The sequence below is a fragment of the Squalius cephalus genome (assembly GCF_949319135.1).
Source record: "Squalius cephalus genome assembly, chromosome: 13".
Taxonomy (NCBI): domain Eukaryota; kingdom Metazoa; phylum Chordata; class Actinopteri; order Cypriniformes; family Leuciscidae; genus Squalius; species Squalius cephalus.
In genome coordinates this window covers 36,986,070-37,006,921 of record NC_137134.1, presented here as the reverse complement: position 1 = coordinate 37,006,921, position 20,852 = coordinate 36,986,070, and the positions used below count along the sequence as shown (strand labels likewise).

Here is a 20,852-nt window from a genome sequence, read left to right as displayed (position 1 = left end):
TATGGATGTATCGCAATGATATGTTACTGTATTTACACATGAAACATTTGGTCTTCCGACCTTTTACCACCGTGTCGATTTATTTTGATTAATATGTGCGAGGGAGAGAGAGCAAGACAGCGTCAAGTTTAGAGACGGTGAAGTCTTGCTTACACTTTCGCCTGGCTCCGAAGAGAGAGAGTGCGTGCGCGCGACCGGGTCTCTCTCTCTCTGCTCGTTCTTTCAGTTAAACATGCGCCCTGCCACAAGCGCGGCAGTTCATCTACATTAGACGGTGTAATGAAGCGTGTGGGTTACTACATCCAACAACCGAACATTTTAACTTACCCTCTCATAACTTCTGCACCCTTTAGCTTGGACTACAAAATTGCAGCGAGAAATAAAAATGGCGGATTGCTCGAAGTGTTGGGCCGGAAGTCAATGTCCTTATTTGGCAGTTCCGCTGCAAATACTGTGACGTGATAGTTCAAAAAACGTCATAGATAACAGAAAAATCGGAACAGGTTGAAAAATATGACCAAAACAGAATATAAAGATATCAACGAAGCACCTGAAGAGAATAATTTCATCTATTCTGTACTTCTAAACACTCCAAATATACAACAAAATGCATTTAAGGGCTAAAAAAGTGCATTTAGCATGATATGTCCCCTTTAACTCACACCCCTCACTGTGAAGTTCATTGGGTTTGGTATTTGTCTGGAAAACAAAAAGTTTGATTTTGTTCTAATTTTTTTTTTTTTTTTTTGTTATGTCTTGGAAAGTTTTTCATTCATAAGTGTAAAACTAAACCAAACTTTAATCAGTAGATGAATGAGGTTAAACTCTTGTGCAAATCTTTACAATTGGTTAAAAACCAGAAAGCCCTTAAATTGATTTCTCTTTTGGATACATATAAATATATACATATATTATTATTAATTTTATTTTGTAGTTTATTTAATTATTTGTGTTTGTTTTATTGTGATTTTTCTGTTTTGTAAGTAAATATGCTCAACCTAAGGCTGAACAATTGCTGTTATATTCAGAGATTTGATTATGTACCTTGTTTGTTTGTGTTGTGGAAGCAAAAAATTTAATTTATCTCGTCTCGTGGTGATGATGTCATGACGACCGCGCGCTCCCCGTTCAGTCAGTGTGGACTGGAGTCTTCTGTGAGGTAAACAAATCACGATATGTCGTAGTAAGACAGTTAAAGCAACATTTAAATGGTCATTTATAAAATGTTTTCTTTGGGTTCGGCGCTTTTTGTTTGTCTGCTAACTAAAACGATTTTTTTTTAAAGAAGATTTTATGATTTGCCTATTTTCTCATCACATAACTTACATACATCGGTAAGATGTTACTGAACTATACTTTTTTTGTTATGAATGCAGTTATTAGGCAATCGAACCATCGTTTGAGAAATAATAGTAATATTAGAGCACTTTTATAGGCTTTCAGCAGATATTCTGACTCAAACAATCTGTTTCTAGCAGCAAATACTTATAATAAAGTGAGATGATCTGCTGATCCTGAATGGCTTGTTGAATGAGTATTGATAGTCTATGGCTCATCACTATTATCAGAGCAGCTGAAAAGCCTCTTTATTTCACGTCAATAGATCCTGTTTTCTCCTCATTCATTATGCTGATGTCTTCAGATCTGTAAATTGACACATTAAGCTCATTTTATTGTCAACAGATTTGAGCAAACGATACGATCAGCTATTGTGACATCTGCAAGATATAGGCAAGTTTCATAACAACATTTAATGAATCTGAAAAACCATGTTCCATATAAAAACAAGTAGTTTAGTCAAAATCAACTGGTGGGTTTCTTGCAAATTTGTATATTTAATTTTCCATGTTTATCTTGTCTTTTTTTATTTTTACAATATCTGTTAATTGTTTTTTATATATATATTTGCCTATATGTTAATGAGAGGTAAGATAAATGTAGGAATAAAGTATGTGGATGAAATTCTTAGAAGTAAAAATATGAATAAGTATAAAACACTTTGCAATTAATTTATGTAAAAGTTATTTTACTTTAGATAGATTTACATTTAATACTTAAAATGTGTGAATTAGAATAAAAACAAACTCAGTAAGTGATTTTTTTTCTTGATTTTGTCAGATCTGCTTCACCTCCTTCAGTGAAGCTCCTCCTCCTTCATCAAAGCTCCTCCGCCTTCAGTGAAGCTCCTCCTCCTTCATCAAAGCTCCTCCGCCTTCAGTGAAGCTCCTCCACCTTCATCAAAGCTCCTCCTCCTTCAGTGAAGCTCAATAAAATGTTGCATGGAAAATCGCAAATTTGAAAATCGCAGTCATGGAAACATTTGGATTTCTGTTGAATGAGAGAGGTACGTGAGCCCATACATTTAAGCTTTGTATTCTGCTTTACAATCTGGTCACCCAATTTTCTAAAAATTTAACAATACTCCATTAGTTATTCCACTGTATTTATTTTCCCAAATCTTCACTCACGTCTCACCCATTTTCGCCATAAATGTTTCTTCCTATCGTTCGCTCTTAAGGGGTTAGTTCACGTGATGCTCAATTCTATGAACTGGACGCTTGATTGAGGCGAAATCAGTCAATCGTGCCGCGCTAAACGCGTCTATCGCGCCGCAGGACCTCCACACACAGTCAGTGTGTCTTTACATTGACTTAACATGGAAATCACTCGCTCCAGACGCTCAATTCATGTTTGGTGTGAACGCAGCATTAGAGTCCAGACTGGAAATCTATGGGATTTTCTGCTCAGTCGATAACTCTTTAATCCTTCCTGAAAATATCCAGGAGGATTATTCATCAAAAAGACTGTTAAACCCCAGGACACCTTACTTCTACCCTCCTTGTTACCCTCTGGGTTGATGTACAAGGAGAAAAGTCTGGTTACGTGCATTATATATGACGGATTATGCAGATAAGTCTATCCAGATAAGAACTTTTGCACTGCTTCTGTAAATAGTGTTGTTGATGTGTGACTTTTTCCTTCTATTTTGAAATGCTTCGACTCGGGTTTTTATGCGAGTGATTTCCTATCATGTATTGCTGGTTTTATGTTCTATTTCTTGTCTTACTGAGTATTTACTTTCTTGTGGCAATTACTCTGGGTGTGAATACTAGGCGAAGTGTTACACCACTCACCGCTCAAAACTGAGTTTTTGTTCAGTGCTGAATTATGCATGCTGACAAATCCAACACAATAATGACTTTAAATGATCTTTTGGACGTAATTTCTAAGCCAAATTTGATTTTCAAATAATTATATTAAAAAATTTAACTGCTTGACAGCCCTACAATTTACTTTTGTTTCAGACGTGATGCTGGAGAATGAGGAGAGTGAAGAGGAGAAACATCATCCTGTCAAAACTGGAGAAAAAACTCACTCACAGACTGAAAGTATTTCTTTACTGAAAAGAAGAGACAAGAAATGTTTCACTTGCCGTCAGTGCGGAAAGAGTTTCACACACACACAGAGTCTCAAGGTTCACATGAGGATCCACACTGGAGAGAAACCGTTCACATGTGATCAGTGCGGAAAGAGTTTCACACATAAAGGAAACCTTAAGTCACACATGATCATCCACACTGGAGAGAAACTGCACGAATGTGATCAATGTAGTAAAACGTTTTTGAGGGCTTCAGGCCTGAAGAAACACATGACAGTTCATTCACAGGAGAAACCACATTCATGTTCTTTGTGTGGAAAGAGTTTTTCACGTCTGCAGAGTTTACAAGTTCATCAGAAAATACATTCTGGTGAAAAAGTTCATGTGTGCTTTGAGTGTGGGAAGAGATTTATTACAACTGCATGTTTGAAACGGCACCAGAGAATTCACACTGGAGAGAAACCTTACAAGTGTTCACACTGCGACAAGAGATTCAAAGATTCAGGATCCCTGAAAACACACGAGAGGATCCACACTGGAGAGAAACCGTATCACTGCACTGCATGTGGGAAGAGCTTCAGTCAAGCATCTTCTCTACGCAGACATACAAAAAACAATCCCTGTAAGTAGACCATCTTCAGATCCAGCACTTTCAAGTGTGAAACTGCATCCTCACTTAACTTGCATCGGTCTAATTTAATCATCTGCATTTATTAATATCTACAGATTTGTATGCATGAATTGTGCATTTCCAGTTCTCAAAACAGTTAATAACAAAAAAAAAAAAAACTTTATACAAAATACATCATGCTTGTGTTCCATGTTGCATGCAAACATTCAATGTTGTTACGCTGCAAGCTGATCAGTTGGTTCGTTGCTGCCGAGCTCTATCACTCGCACACCATAAAGAGCAAATTGTTTTTTAATGTTTCAATTTCGTGATTAAAATGACATAATTTGGAAGCGGATAATTTCTTCACAAACAGCTCATTATGACTCAGTGTTAGAATGCTGCACCTACACTCGATAGTGTGAATAAGATCAGCGCAACGCAGACCACTGCATTGACAGCGTGAAACATATGATCTGTCTACGGCCAGGGCTCAGCGGAAGACAGAGAATGCCGGTCTAGCGCTGATTGAGGAATTAAATTCGAAAATAAAAGACAGTTTGACATCTTTTTTCTCGCATCTGTGAATTTATTTTTTAATCATTTGTTCTGAGATGAAGTGAATATATTTGTGCGGGAATTTCTCGCACTATAAAAGCTAACCTTGCGGGAATGGTTTAAATTATGCGCAATCCCCACATTCCCGCACCGAAATTCAAGCCCTGAAATGGCAGCGGGATGTGTAACTCTAGCATATGGCGCATATGTCATATAAAGTTAGGCAAGGCCAAACAGCGTTATCCATGTTGTTGTGGTTGCATCGCTAGAGTAAGCTAATAGTGAAACTGATAGCGTTCTTCATTTAATTACAATATGAGGACTGACGGTAGGCTATAAAAATCAGCGTTTCTGTGTAGGCAATGACAACCATCTTGACAGCAACAATCAAAGCATCGCTAATTACGGTAGACCTTAATTTGAGATAGTAAATTTGTTCCTAATCAAATTAAAAGGGAACACTCAACCACAGAACAGCTGGGTGAGTTTTGTATTGGCTTATTGGATACAGTAAATGAAGACTGTCAACTTCTTTTCAATAAGCTACTATTTCATCACCCAAAACACTCCCACTCTCTGCTGTATATTCATAACCAATTATTTCAAAACCAACAACCAAGCCACATAAACAATGCCATTGGCACTACTCCACATTGCAGACATGTCTCTTAATGCACATAACTTTTCACCTTTTTGCACAATCTTGAAAAAAGTACTATTGTTGAAATTCTCAGATCAAGCAAACTTCAACGCACCCTTATCCACTACCTGCTAACGTTAGTGAACCGCACCGAGCAAGCACACTTCGCAGTTCCTCCGGAAATGCATTTTTCTAATATGCAACTCTTTTACTTTTAATTTCAGGCCTGATGCTGAAGAATGAGGAGAGTGAAGAGGAGGAGAAACATCATGTCAAAACTGAAGAAAATCCTCACTCACAGACTGAAAGTATTTCTTTACTGAAAAGAAGAGACAAGAAATGTTTCACTTGCCGTCAGTGTGGAAAGAGTTTCACACACAAACCAAATCTCAAGGTTCACATGAGGATCCACACTGGAGAGAAACCGTTCACATGTGATCAGTGCGGGAAAACATTTTTGAGGGCTTCACATCTGAAGAGCCACATGACAGTTCATTCACAGGAGAAACCACATTCGTGTTCTTTGTGTGGAAAGAGTTTTTCACAACTGCATAATTTAAAAGTACATCAGAAAATACACACTGGTGAAAAAGTTCATGTGTGCTTTGAGTGTGGGAAGAGTTTTATTACAACTGCATGTTTGAAACGGCACGAGGGGACTCACACTGGAGAGAAACCTTACAAGTGTTCACACTGCGACAAGAGATTCTGTCGGCCAGGACATCTGAAGCAACACGAGAGGATCCACACTGGAGAGAAACCTTATCACTGCACTGCATGTGGGAAGAGCTTCAGTCATTCATCTGCTCTACGCAGACATACGAAAAACAATCACAGGAAATAGATCATCCTCATATCCAGCACTTTCAAGTGTGAAACTGCATCCTCATCAAACGTGACAGTAACACAGCAGAGCAATAAAATATCTTCAATACTGAGGGTACATTTAGAAGACAACAATGCACTAAAATCAGAAATAAATTTTTTTTTGTGCAAATTTAGCTTTTGTGCATTGAGATGACAATGTTGTCAAAATGATCCCAGTTCACTCGTATCTGTGAAAGCGGCTAAAAACGCTGTATTGGGCGATGTCACTTTGTAAAGAAACACTACACACCTATAGATTGAACAGGTAATACACATTTACATTTTTGTAGTTTACACTGTGATAATAACGGCATTATTTTCAAAAACTTGCACTTTGAAACCCGTTTAAAAAAATGCACGGTTCGGGAGCGACCGAACTCAGAGCGCCTCCTCCAGGGAGTCTCGGGTTCGGTACCCCAGTGCGCACCACGGTCCGCATGACAGCGTTCACATTAGCGATTTTTCATGCGAACCGCACCCCGTTCCGAACTAAACTGCCAGTGTGAGAGCATCCTATGGGCGTTTTCACACCTGAGAGTCCGCAACACGATCCGAACCAAAGTTCATGTTTTGATACATTGTATACATTCGGTTAGTTTTGGTTTGGTTTCACATTGCAATTATGTGAGCGCACTAAAGAACTTTACATGACATGCTTGCGTCCTGTCGTCATCATCCATAGCCCCTTTCACACAGAGATTCTGGAAAATACACAGATAAAGTGACCCGGGATTTGATTTTGGTTCATTCACACTGCCAGTGATTTTCCAGAATCAGAGAGTGCGTTCACACACAACCCGTAAAAATCTCGTAAAGACACGTGACATCGATGTGACTTGTAATGTCTCAGCAGCGTCTTAAGTTTGCTTATGAGCCGCGATTTCTCTCGAGAAACCACGCTTGTGCATTTTATTTCTCTGATTCGATCATAAACTAGCGCATTATGTACCGTTTCACAGCTGGAGAATGATCCCGGCTTCAGCGTCATCACTACGACACGGCATTATTACGGCTTTTGTTCACACAGTGCACTTTCCGGGACTGAACACGTCAATGTTACTCGGTCCCCAACCCAGCATCAATCCCGGGTAATGTTTGCGTTCACACACAAGGCGTTCTGGCAATTTCCCGGCAATTTGCTGGGATCATCGCGCTGTGTGAAAGGGGCTTATGTGGGCTGCATCTTGACACTGATTGGTTTGTAAACGGACGTGCGTCTGACGTTAGCGTGTTGTCAGTTCGGCGGGTAACTTTTACAGGAATGAATGAACAGACGCATATCGTTGCCACTATACTGTTATTATTACGGCATTACTCCCTGCAGCGCCAGCTATGCTCAAGGCTAGTTCACATTCGCCAAATGAACGTCCTCGTTTTGCGAACATTTGATCGTCGCCGGCAGGAAAGGAGGAGAAGACTGCAAGCAATCCTGCGGGAACCACCAGAACTTCCTGTAAATGGTCTGAAACTACGAGCCATGCAGAAAATGCATTCACACTAGAAACGAACCAAACCTTTATTCAGTTTCATCCAGACCGATACTGACCAAATTCGTCCTAGCGGCTTTATTCCCTGCTGTCGTCTTCGCCGGTTTCAAAACATGTCTCTGTTATATTGTCATTTTCAACTTTGCAACAACACAACCTTGTTTCTGCAGAGATGTTTCCTATAACAACATCTGACGTTTACATTTTACACAGTGTGAGAAAGTCACATAAGCCACGCGAAATCTGACCAAAGCAGTCAGACTGAGACAGATTTCCCAAAATGCGATTTGAATAGGATTTCAAATCACACATTTAAAGTAGCTTGAAACGGATTTGTTAAAATCAAATTTCATGCCTGTTTTTTTTTATATATATATTATTTTTTTACACACTTAATCTGATCAGATTTCAATCGGAAATGCACAAAAATCGGATTTGGACTGACAGTCTGAAAGCAGCCTAAATGTTTTATTCTTGTATATCATTTTACATATTTTTGAATAACTGAAACAGAAAGGGAAGAACACAACCCTAAAATGGCGCAGTAACATAGTTCAGCATGTGTGACAACTGCAAATCCACCTTTCTCTGCCTGGATCCAGTTGTTTCTGTGAATTGCAACGACTCATTTGCTTCTCTGTTCTGTAGCTTCCGGCAGTCTGTAAAAATATACCTCAGATTTCTTCTAAAATCTATTTTGTACAGTCAATCTTACAGCTCTTTCCCATGTGTTTTTCGTGGCATTCACGCTGAAAATGAATACAATTTGGCTTGGATCCTGATCATTTCTACTTCTCTAAATGAAAATTTCCCAACATAATAAAAAGTTAATAAAAGTAAAATTATTATTATTATTACTTTCATTGGAATAATACATATCAAAATTATTTAATTTATTCATAACATTTGTTTTCCTTTCCACATCTACCCCAAAATCTTTGTGTATAGGCCTATACAATTACAAAACAGATGGATAGATCTTTTTAAGATAATAGATTTTTCTATTGAACAAAAATTACATGAATAATCAATTTCTAAATTAAACCTCTCTAACACACTTTTAGCTGGATATATACTTTGTACAATTTGTATGTAATGTAATCACTTGTATTTTATTATTTAAACAGTATGCTTCACAAATACACCAAGCTTTATTCCAGTTTATATTTCTAAATGCACTGGACAACAGTTTAGCTTTTATGATTCCATCTTATAATCCTAATATGTTTATTAGTACAACTGTATTTCAGAATATCAATGTCTGTCAATGCTGTATTTAACATATATTGCCTCAGAAAAATCCCTTCCACAAGTTCTTACAAAATGTATTGAGGTATGACATCAAATACAACAGCATAATCTTTCGGTGTAACTGGAAACCCAAATTTATCCAAAAATTCACTATAATATAATCAATTACATTTGAGTTTAAACGTTGTCTAAGTATATATATATATATATATATATATATATATATATATACACAAACTGAAATAATATAATATTTGCTGCTGTTGATTTCGGCTTGCGGTGATGACGTCATCACGCGCGCGCCCCGTCAGTGTCGAGACTTCTGAGGTAAACTGTTCACGCTATTTCACGTAATTGTAAAATACTCTTTATACAGTTTAAATATCATTTTACGGCGACATTTCCTGATGGTTTTCATCGGGTTCGGCGCTATTTGTGTCTGCTGCCTAAAACACTCAAAGAATACGTTTTTATATGTATTTCTCTTCACACACAAAACGGTAGGATGCTAGCGAAGTAAGTGTTATGAACGTTATTAGGATAAAACTATAATTATATTTATATAGAAAAATTACAATGGTTGATAAAGATGGGTGTCATTATAGTGTCTGTCTTTTGAATTTATAGTCTTTTTAGCAGATATTCTGACTCAAACAATCTGTTTCTAGCAGCAATTAGGCTATAAAGTGAGATGATCTGCTGATCCCGAATGGCTTGTTGAATGAGTATTGATAGTCTATGGCTCATCACTATTATCAGAGCAGCTGAAAAGCCTCTTTATTTCATGTCAATAGATCCTGTTTTCTCCTCATTCATTATGCTGATGTCTTCAGATCTGTAAATTGACACATTAAGCTCATTTTTATGAAGGACTAAAAATGACAGAACGAAAAATAAATAAATAAATAAATAAAAGTAGAAATAAATAAATAAATGCAGAAATAATAGTAAAAATAAATACATTTTGGTAATATAAATGGCTATTTCTGTATTTTTACATGTATTTATTTATTTATGCATTTCTATATGTATTTATTTATACATTTATTTATATATTTATGTATTTATATATTTATTTATGTATTTATTTATACATTTATTTATTCCTACATTTATTTATTTCTGTATTTCCACATTTCTACATTTATTTATTTCTGTATTTCCACATTTCTACATTTATTTATTTCTGTATTTCCACATTTCTACATTTATTTTTCCCTGCGCATGTATGCTAATTGACCAATGGCTAAGCCACGCCCCCAAACGCGATGAGCCAATTACTGTACGCATAGCTAACCCAATACACTTGGACATTCTCTGCTTCCTCGTCCATTGCAGTGCATTGCGGTTATCAGTTTTCATTCGTTTTTATGTTTTTTTCTTGTCATTTTGGCTTTTAAACAGTGTGTGTGTGTGATTTTGGTTGGGTGACAGTTGTAGGTTACAGTTTGACAAGAGTTTACAGTTTGACAAAAGCACAATGTTGTGTTTTACACAAATGTAAGTAGGCTAAACACTTTGCAGTTTTAATTATGTCCTGTATGACAAGCGTGCCGCACAAGCCCTGAAAAGTGAAGCCAAAACGTCTCGATCGCCCCCCGGTGGCTGGTCCTAGTATAGGTCATAAGCCCCGCCTCCCCGTGTTATTCAACGGGACGCGAGACCAACTAAACAATTAAATTACACTTCAAATATCTTTTTCCAAAGGTGGTTTATTTCATTTGCTGTCGTTTTTATCACGCTGATGTAAGTTCAAGTGTCTGTTTCAAAAATAAGTTGGTTTTTAGTTAGTTACGTGAAGCAGTGGTGTAACGTCATGATCAGGGGCGGCTGGCCAATAGAGGGCGCTAGGGTGCCGCCCCCCCCATGAGCCAGACCACAGTTTATGAGCCACACTCATTAAATAAGTAAATACATACATAAATCATACATACAAATTGTCAGTATTTGTGTTTAAGATGTTAAATACACCCAGTATATGTGAAAAATATGATAGAAATTAAAAATGTCTGCTTTTTCAACACGTCTCCTCCACCAGCGTGCACGTCTCATCAGCTCTGGGGCGCTGGAGAAATCGCCCCAGAGAGGCGGGTCTGTGGAGCAGCTTAGCCAATTGCTGATTTAAGATATACATGTTTGACATAAACTGTAGCCAATCACCGAGCTCAAATCTAGTCAGCTATGGGCGCTTCTGTTAGCGCCCCAAGCTGCGCGTGCCCGCCCGCGCACGCGCTCATGCGCGCCTATCTCCATCAGACACAGACAGCTATTGGCCTGGCTAGCTTGATGCGGTCATGCTAATTCCTTGTTTTGCTTTCCGTGATTACTTTTTAAAACAACAGGGACAGATCCAACATGGACAGTTACCGAAGTGAGGGACCTTTCTGAGAAAGTAGCCTAACTAAACTTTTTGAGTTAAATTTCAAATGCAAATGGAAAGATTGTGCAATTTGTTTGTTTTTGTATAAGAATGCTTCAGTCTTGTATATGGCATTAAATAATTACTGACTTTTTCACAGAGCACTGGTATCATGCAGTTTGTGTTAAATTGTGTAACACTAATAATTATTTGTAATATTAGTATTATTATTATTTGTTTTACAAAGATATGTAAAGGCAGTGGTTCTCAAACTGGGTTTGTGGTGGTTCTCAAACCGTGAGGTGACAGAAGGAACAAAATGCTGAATTTTGCCGTTACTACCTCATCTTAAAATAAGATTTAAACCGAGCATGCATTTCTCTCAGGTTAAATGCTGTAAATGCATGACATACGATCAAATTACCTCATCTTTTGCGGTCAAAACTGTCTGCATTTAAGCAGCGTGTAACGTTAGGCTATTTGACAGGTCTTGTGCAGATTGCTGCCTCAGCAAATCGCGCTATACTGCCGTTCTCGACAATGTACGTTACCTTTGTAAAAGTAGGGATTTAAGTTAGCACTTACTAGCATGAAGAACAAATATAGACACAGGATGAGCATGGAGATCGATATAAGATTCAAACTCTCTTCGATACAAACACATACCCTGTGTGAGTTCCTGTGTTTAATGTTGATCACATTATATGAAGATCCACACGATTGCGAATGTGACATAGATTTTTTTTTTTTTTACAACAGTTCAACAAACGAAATATTAATATTAAGTGATGTTCATTTTCAACACAGTTGTCAGTATTTTTACAATAAATGAATAGCTCCAATGAAAGCCACAGCAGAACTGCAGCACACAGCAATGATTGTGAACGAATCTTTAGAGTCAACGATTCAATGATTAATTCATAAATACAGTCACTTGCTTCGTTACTGAATGAATGACTCGATGACTCATCACCTACTGGCGGTTTTAATTTAATATTTAAAAGCATCACTTCGTTTTTACCATCATTGCATATTTATCTATTTAACTTTTTTTTTTAATTCAAAGCATTATTTATTTTATAAAGATATTTGTAAAGGTAAAAATGCACTTGAAAAAAATCGATTTAAGGGGGCAAATATTGTCCCTTACTGTAAAAGGTGTGACTGTGTACGCAGAAGGATGTTAAAGCCTCTTGGGGTAGGCTACAACTCTAAAAAATTTGAGAACCACTGGGACTGGGTTAAGGAATAGAACAAAATAAACATCAAAGCACAATACACATACCAAGGGCAGAAAGTAGGCCTAATACTCCCATGGTTACCAGACTATTGAAACTGGCTGAATATGACAGCCCCACCTAAGATATTTTTCACCAGCCGCCACTGGTCATGATTGACAGCTGTGATTGACAGATTCTCCGAGCGAAGTAGTCACTGCAGCACCAACGGACATTTATTTCGGGATCTTCGGAGGACTGAGGTGATTGTATTTACTTTATTTTAATAAGCCTCTTGTCGTACTGCAATCAATTTTTTAAAAAGTGTGCAGAATGCACTTTCCCTGCGAGAGTGAGGGCGGAGCGTTGATTTCGCGGCTTTACTTCCTGCTCACTACTGCGCAGGTCTGGTCCCGAGATCGCTACTGCGCAGACTCAAGTTCCAAGCATAGACTGTAAAAAATATGGACAAAGCGTCTGTGACGTCACCCATAGACTTTCTGAAGAACGGGTTTGAAGCCGTTTATGGGGGGTATGGGCGGCGCCATCTTGGAAAATCTTGGGAAATCCTAACCCCGCCCACCTTCTAACGCAGCGCGCGTCACTCAGCTCGCTCTGCTACTCCGGTTATCTCTGTGTATCTTTTAGGCAACGAAATATGTTATAAAACACCATACGAACTCTTTTCGTTTTCATTTAAAGAAATCTTAAACATTATAGCCACACAAATGTGGTTCAGGCAACGCATATTGATTATATTCAACTCCACATAACGTTTGCCTATTTATGAAAAAACAAAATATAAAACACAAACCTGCCTCTTTTCGTTTTAAATATAATATAAAAATATTACACATTTTATGGTCCAGGCAATATGTGCATTTGTACTAAACAACAGATTTTGCAGTAAACAACATTACAGATCATCTTCGTTGTATTAAAATTTAAAATGACAAAACTTAACCCAGTCTCTTTTTGTTAAATTTCAGTTTTATCAATATTAGCCATTATAAAAGTATACGAAAAAGGTATAAGAAGCTATACAAATAAAGCAAACAATTCAGTTAAACATACAAAGTCAGCGCTAGTCTATAACTTACATCAGTAAAGTTAAATAGCTTATAAAGTTATGAAACTTCCCCTCAGCCAAAACGATTGCCCAGGGAAAAAAATTTAGATTCACAAGACCAAAAATCGCCCATTAGATATAGACAAGATGATATAGATATACACAATATCTCATGTTTAACCACTAAAGAGACGCCAGAGTCCGCGGCATTGGCGGCAAACCTCATAACGTCAAGCCGATGAAAGACTGCTCCAGGTGGGGTACATGAACGCCGAGCGCCCGGTCATCGCTGGATCAACTGGATAACATTTTCATAAATCTTTAAATAAACCACAGATTTGAGCTTTAAACAACTACATTCTCGCCTGAAAAACTCTTAAAACTACATTTCATGATACATAAACAGTAGTATTATATGTCAACTGTATTAAAAAATGGCGCTTCTTGTTGTCATTCTCCGTGGCGCTGCCTTGTCAGCTGTCAATCAAGCTGTCACTCAAAGTTAACCACGCCCTTATTGTCATATATTTTATATCTAAATACGATCTAAACTAACAAGTTAGAAAAAAATTCACCCCCCTCACAGTTGTCAGGCACTCGGAAGCTATCGAAAAATACAATAAAAGTCCATGGGGCCAACTTGTAAAAACATGAATTTATGCTGTGAAAACGGACATTTTAACATGGGGGCTATGGACATTTGCTCCCTTTTGGGACCTCCCTCTAGCGGATTTTCGATGTATTGCAGTTTTTCGAACTTCCGGGTAGGCTTCATTTTTCAGATCAGAATGTTGCCGCTTGGTTCCAAGATGTCAGTGCCATATCGGGACTCTGGCGGCTTCAGTTCTCATCAATGGAAGAGAGCGAAGGGGCGTCGTCCATCTTTTTTTACAGTCTATGCTGTATGAACAAAATGGAGTATGTTTTTATGTTCCCACTGTTCGATCGCGCCCCGGCGCCCGCTCTCTGACACACACACACACATTCCAGCAATGCAATCTTGACATCGCAGCCTGTTCTTTATTCTGCGCTCACACCAAACGCGAATAGAGCGTCAAATTCGCGTGTATCCGCGTCTAGTTCGACGCTTGAACATTTTGAATCCAAAGCGAATAGGACGCGCGTATAAAGCGAGCGTTTGAAGCGAAATAGCACCAAACTATAACATTTACACTGTGAACTGTAAATCTTTGTTCTGGAGCTGAAGCTTATCGACCTTCTCAACAATACAATTATTAATATAACCCTCCAATGCATATTTAAGGCCCTTTTGGTGACATCGAGATGATATATAATCTTTCTGTCTCCATAAAATCATGTCTCCTACTGTGACAGCTGCCAAAGCGCCTGTTACCGAATGTTGAGTCAACATTGTTGACTGAGTGAGTGGAGGAGGCGTGGTTAGCCATTGGTCAATTAGCATACATGCGCAGGGAAAAATAAATGTAGAAATGTGGAAATACAGAAATAAATAAATGTAGAAATACAGAAATAAATAAATGTAGAAATACAGAAATAAATAAATGTAGGAATAAATAAATGTATAAATAAATACATATATAAATACATAAATATATAAATAAATGTATAAATACATAAATAAATACATATAGAAATGCATAAATAAATAAATACATGTAAAAATACAGAAATAGCCATTTATATTACCAAAATGTATTTATTTTTACTATTATTTCTGCATTTATTTTTTTCTTTCTACTTTTATTTATTTATTTATTTTTCGTTCTGTCATTTTTAGTCCTTCATACATTTTATTGTCAACAGATTTGAGCAAACGACACGATCAGCTATTGTGACATCTACAAGATATAGGTAAGTTTCATAAGAGCATTTAATGAATCTGTGATTAACCGTGTTTCATATAAAAGTTAAACACAAAAATAAAGTACATAAAAATAAGTTATTAAACATTTGGGCTATTTATTTCTTGGCAATATCTACATCTTTGCCTATATATAAATTAGAGGTAAGATAAAAGTTAAAAGTTTCATTAATAGATAGGTGATAGGTGAACATAAATTTAAAATGTGCAAATTAGTATAAAAATTAGTATAAAAAACTCAGTAAGTGATTTCTTCTTGATTTTGTCGGATCTGCTCCTCCTCCTTCAGTGAAGCTCCTCCTCCTTCAGTGAAGCTCCTCCCACTGCAATTCACCAATAAATGCTGGAATATTCCCATCAGCTACAAGTGAAGACGAGCATCAAACCATCAGGAAGAGCTGAAATCTGCAAAGACAGAGTTTATTGAAGGACAGTGAGAACATGAGAGATCCAGAACACTGCAGAATGAAACACACTGAAGAACAAAGAGGTTGGTGTTTATTCCTGATTCTTCATTAGTGAGGCTGAAGAACATTAAAGTTATAAAGCTTTAGGTAAGTTCAGATTTAGTGTTTGTAGTATGGAAAAATCTTAAGAGTTTAGTGTTTCCTCTAGGATTTTTTCAGCTTTGCTGGTATTTTAATAAACACTATTTCTCATTATTAAATATGAGAAATTAAAAACCTATTTTCTTATGCTAGTTAATTCATGTTCAAGTTTCCCTCATTTATGTGTTAAGGGCTACTGCCAGCGTATCAGTCATCGCAGGGAGAAGAACAATGATATATCGCCATATTGATATTTTGTCTCACCCTTACCTGGCAGAGAAATTAGTAGTAATGCATCATCACTACCGATACTATCCATCTATAAGTTCATGTGCTACCGGAAGTATCTAGTTAAAAATTTGGACATTCATTTTTGGCCCTCTCAAGTCAAAATTTGAGTACGATGAGCTCGTAATCACGACTTCAGTGGGAAGTGGGACATTTCCGATAGCACTTGTGTTGTGTGCACTGTGTGTGAACATGATGCTTATTTTCTAATTCAACAGATTCAGTATTCAGTAATTGTGGGAAAAAAAGTGCAATAATTGTTACACCAATATACTTTATGTATTAAAGTCGCCCTGTGGTGAAAATCAAGTTTTTAATGTTGTTTATACGTCCATGTGGTGTTTTTAATGTGCTTCAACACATGTGCAAATTCATGCCAACACCATTGGTTTGTGTAACATTAGCAACACATTATTAGCTGTTTTATAACATAGTCAAGCAAAAGGCTAATCACATTAATTACCATCATGTGTCCGACGTTGTAAAGAGCAACACCATTGTGCAGCGTTTACCTCAATAAGTTGGCCGAGTGAATCTCTGAGCTAGCGTGAGTGAGTGGAGGCGGGGCTCATTTGCATATTCATAGAACCGCGTATACTAAATGAAGCAAGGTTGTAGAGGTGCATTCAAGTTTCTTTAAGGCATGAAGAGTTTTTTTTTTCACTGGAAATTTTTTTTTAATATGTAATTTTGGTGATCAAAGATGAGTTTTAAGGGAAACAATTATTGACTACAGGGGGACTTTAAATCTCACTTAATTAACCAATGTATTTGCTACTGACCTTCGATGATCCAATTCAGATAAAAATCTGATTTTTCATTTTGTTTTAATTGCTGAAGGGTTAAACTTTCTTTTCCTGTGTCCTATTCTTCTGCAATCCAGAACAGCAGCAGCTGAAAGGTTTGTTTGATGTACAGATGTGAATTTACATTACATTTTTGGTGTGAAAGGGCCTTTACGTTTGACAAAAAAACAAGCGAGCCCAGCCCAGGTGAGAAAAAGTAACGCAAAAGTAAATAAGTAATGCAATTAGTTACTTTTTTAGGAAGTAACACAATATTGTAATGCATTACTTTTAAAAGTAACTTTCCCCAACAGTGGATATGAAAAAAATGTACCACCAGATCACCAGCTGATTAGAGTAGCTCAATAACATTAGCTTTACAAATTAATATTTGTAAAGAACTAATCATTCTAGGCTGATTGGGGTGATTTTGTAGAGGAGTGAGTAAATAATTAATAAATTAAAGCATAGATAAATACGATAAGAAGTGCTTTATGTTGTTTTAGGGGAATCTTAACTATTCAGGTATAGATATTGAATAATCAAATGTAAAATAACGCTGCATAGACTTCACTGTATAAATTTAAAGGGGTGGTTGATTATGATTTCACTTTTCTAACTTTAGTTAGTGTGTAATGTGTGCATTCGTTTTATTTCACGATTGTTTACAACACATAACCTGCTGTCTTCACAAGGAGACTCGCCACAACTTTGCAGTCAATCCGCGAATCACACGTGTTCCCTATACTTGACATCGCACATCGTGATATCGATGCTAAAACGATATATCGTGCAGCCCTTCCAGCAGGAACGCTTATGACGTCTCCTGACTGCAGATGCCACATTTCTCTCTGTATTTTGATGATTATTTAAAATATAACTTTTTTTAACTATCATTTCAGACGTGATGCTGGAGAATGAGGAGAGTGAAGAGGAGGAGAAACATCATCAGGTCAAAACTGGAGCTAAACCTCACTCACAGACTGAAAGTATTTCTTTACTGAAAAGAAGAGACAAGAAATGTTTCACTTGCCGTCAGTGTGGAAAGAGTTTCACACACAAACCGAATCTCAAGGTTCACATGAGGATCCACACTGGAGAGAAACCGTTCACATGTGATCAGTGCGGAAAAGATTTTAACCAAAATTGTAACCTTAAGACTCACATGATCATCCACACTGGAGAGAAACCGTTCACATGTGATCAGTGCGGAAAAGATTTTAACCAAAATTGTAACCTTAAGACTCACATGATCATCCACACTGGAGAGAAACTGCACGAATGTGATCAGTGTGGTAAAACATTTTTGAGGGCTTCAGGCCTGAAGAGCCACATGTTAGTTCATTCACAGGAGAAACCACATTCATGTTCTTTGTGTGGAAAGAGTTTTTCACATCTGCAGAATTTACAAGTTCATCAGAAAATACACACTGGTGTAAGAAATCACATGTGCTTTGAGTGTGGGAAGACTTTTATTAGCGCTGGACATTTAAAACTGCACCAGAGGATCCACACTGGAGAGAAACCTTACAAGTGTTCACACTGCGACAAGAGATTCAGTCATTCAGGATCCCTGAAAAAACACGAGAGGATCCACACTGGAGAGAAACCTTACAAGTGTTCACACTGCGACAAGAGATTCAGTCATTCAGATCATGTGAAACAACACGAGAGGATCCACACTGGAGAGAAACCGTATCACTGCACTCCATGTGGGAAGAGTTTCACTCGTTCATCTAATCTACACAGTCACACAAAAAACAATCACAGTAAGTAGATCATCTTCAGATCCAGCACTTTCAAGTCTGATGCCGCATCCTCAACAAACGTGACACAATAATACTGTTAAGTAATAAAATATCTTCAATATAAATGCATCCTAACCAGCAACAGCGGCAGAACAAAAGAAACATCATCTAAATTTGTCACATTGAATAAAGTTAATTTTAAAGACCAGCAGTTTCTACTGAGATTCAGATCAACTCAAAGATGGACAATATCTATTAGTTTTATTCTTGCATATCATTTTCCTTCATGATATAAATGATAGTATTATAATATTCAATACTATTATACTATATAAATAACAGGTTCAAATTGTTCTTGTTCAAAAAGCTGAAGAAGAGGCTGATTTATTTTTAACTTGTTCTTCATTGCTTATTTTTAACTTGTTCTTCTGTTGCCTTTGGCTTGCTCAGTTGGGGATATTTGGATATTTAATTTAACTAATCAATCAACGATACTATTGATCAGCATTACCAAACATGGACGTTCCATTAGAAACAAACATTGATGTATTGTTTTAATTTATTACTGTGAAGCTGCTTTGATACAACCTATGTTGTGAAAAGCGCTATATAAATAAACTTGACTTGACTTGACTTGACTTCATTGTTGTTTTTAAATTAACTAGTTCTTCCTCTTGTTGTGTATTTAGAAAACAGATGTAAAGATATACTGTAATGCAGGTTTGCAACTGACTTTCACTTTTATTATCTGGATATGCTTTGATATCTTTTAAATTTGTTCGTTTTTACTTTTACTTTCTTGTTTTTGCTTCACGAAGTAATTTATAAATATATATAGATGTGGCTGGTGCTAAAAAAATGTGTGTGTGTGGGGGGGGGGGGGGGGGCGCAACAAACTGAATTATTAATCCAGGACTGAATGTAGGCTAATTGTTAAATAACAATTTAACAGTGATAATAATGTAGCTATCATTAGCCTAAAGTTTAGCTAAAACTTCAGCCGGTAGGGTTGGGAAATAGCCAATTGCCAAATAAATCTGAATTTTTGGGCTAAATGGTGATTTATGGTATAATCTGAGTATTTAATTATTATTTTTCTATTTGAATAAAAAAAACTATTTAATTAAAAAAAAAAAATGTATATCCTGATCAAGATTGTCCTACAAACAATGTTCATATTGAAGGTTATAAAAACAAACATAGTGTAACCTTGCTGTCTATCTGCAGTCTATCCAAAAAAGGGGTCAAATCACATTACATTCTAACATTGCAACATTACAATCTAAAAACAAAATAATGCTTTTTAAAGAAGTAGTTAAATTTACTAAACTTAAAATAAAAATAAAAACGAAGTTAATATCATAAAAATACACATGTAGGTTTGAAATTCTCTAGCACATTTATGTTCACCAACAACAACGAATATTCAACAACAAATATTTTAGCTAAATATATTTATAATTTAGTGCTAATGTATATTTTAGTCAGAATAATTGCGCTCCTATTCTATTGCGCTCTGTCTGTTCGGCGCGCATGCACGCGACGGCGCTCGTTCACGGAAGTTTAGCTTGCAGAAAGCTCGCCCACTCATGACAGCAAACTGGAAATATTGACTTTCTAACATTTACAGATGGAGAATATGTCCGTGAAATGTAAGTTATGCACTGAGGAAATTATTGGATGTCACTTCAGCTTATGGCTAAATATTATTAGAGGTATGTTTGTTTCCACCAATCGCTGCACAAGTGAAGTTTACGTATGATGACGAAAGCACGTTAGTGCGAGCCCTCCCGGAACCCATAGAGAATGCATTGCAGTGCCTGCAGTATGGAGTCAAAATAATGCCACATAGTTTTGCAAAAGAATAAAGTATCGCAAAAGAAAATAAAGTTTTGCAAAACAAAAATAAAGTTTTGAGCAAAGAAAAAATGTTTTGCTCACAAAAATAAAGAATGGCAAAGGAAAAAAAGTATTATAAAAAAATATTTGCAAAATAAAGTACTGCAAAAGAAAGATATAATTAAAGGAGAACTCGGCAACTCTAGCGAACTCTAGTCACTTCTTCGCTGATTTTTCCTTTTGTTGTCGCGTGTTTTCCCCACGAGCTCCCCCTACAGCTGTGGGGCGTATATTTCACAACACGGTCGTAAAAAACTCACTTGCGGCGGCCTCCTCCCCCTCTCTACCGCTGCTCATGTGCGTT

The 20,852-nt window shown here is 36.9% G+C and overlaps 1 protein-coding gene across 3 annotated transcripts; it reads left to right on the top strand.

Annotated features, from left to right (window-relative positions):
* The first annotated feature begins 968 nt into the window (after window positions 1-968).
* Window positions 969-18,914, top strand: LOC307170056 (uncharacterized protein). 3 transcript variants are annotated; one of them, XM_079891056.1, is made up of 4 exons: window positions 969-1,159; window positions 2,119-2,344; window positions 3,306-4,001; window positions 5,412-8,333. In XM_079891056.1, exons 2-4 carry the CDS (start codon window positions 2,311-2,313, stop codon window positions 6,029-6,031), a joined length of 1,350 nt encoding a protein of 449 aa, XP_079747182.1. In that variant the 5' UTR covers window positions 969-1,159; window positions 2,119-2,310; the 3' UTR covers window positions 6,032-8,333. The 3 variants fall into 3 exon arrangements, with proteins under 3 accessions (XP_079747182.1, XP_079747181.1, XP_079747183.1); XM_079891055.1 differs by lacking the exon at window positions 5,412-8,333 and adding an exon at window positions 17,804-18,914 and having other exon boundaries at window positions 1,143-1,159; XM_079891057.1 differs by lacking the exon at window positions 969-1,159 and adding an exon at window positions 1,684-1,731.
* The last annotated feature ends 1,938 nt before the right edge of the window (window positions 18,915-20,852 follow it).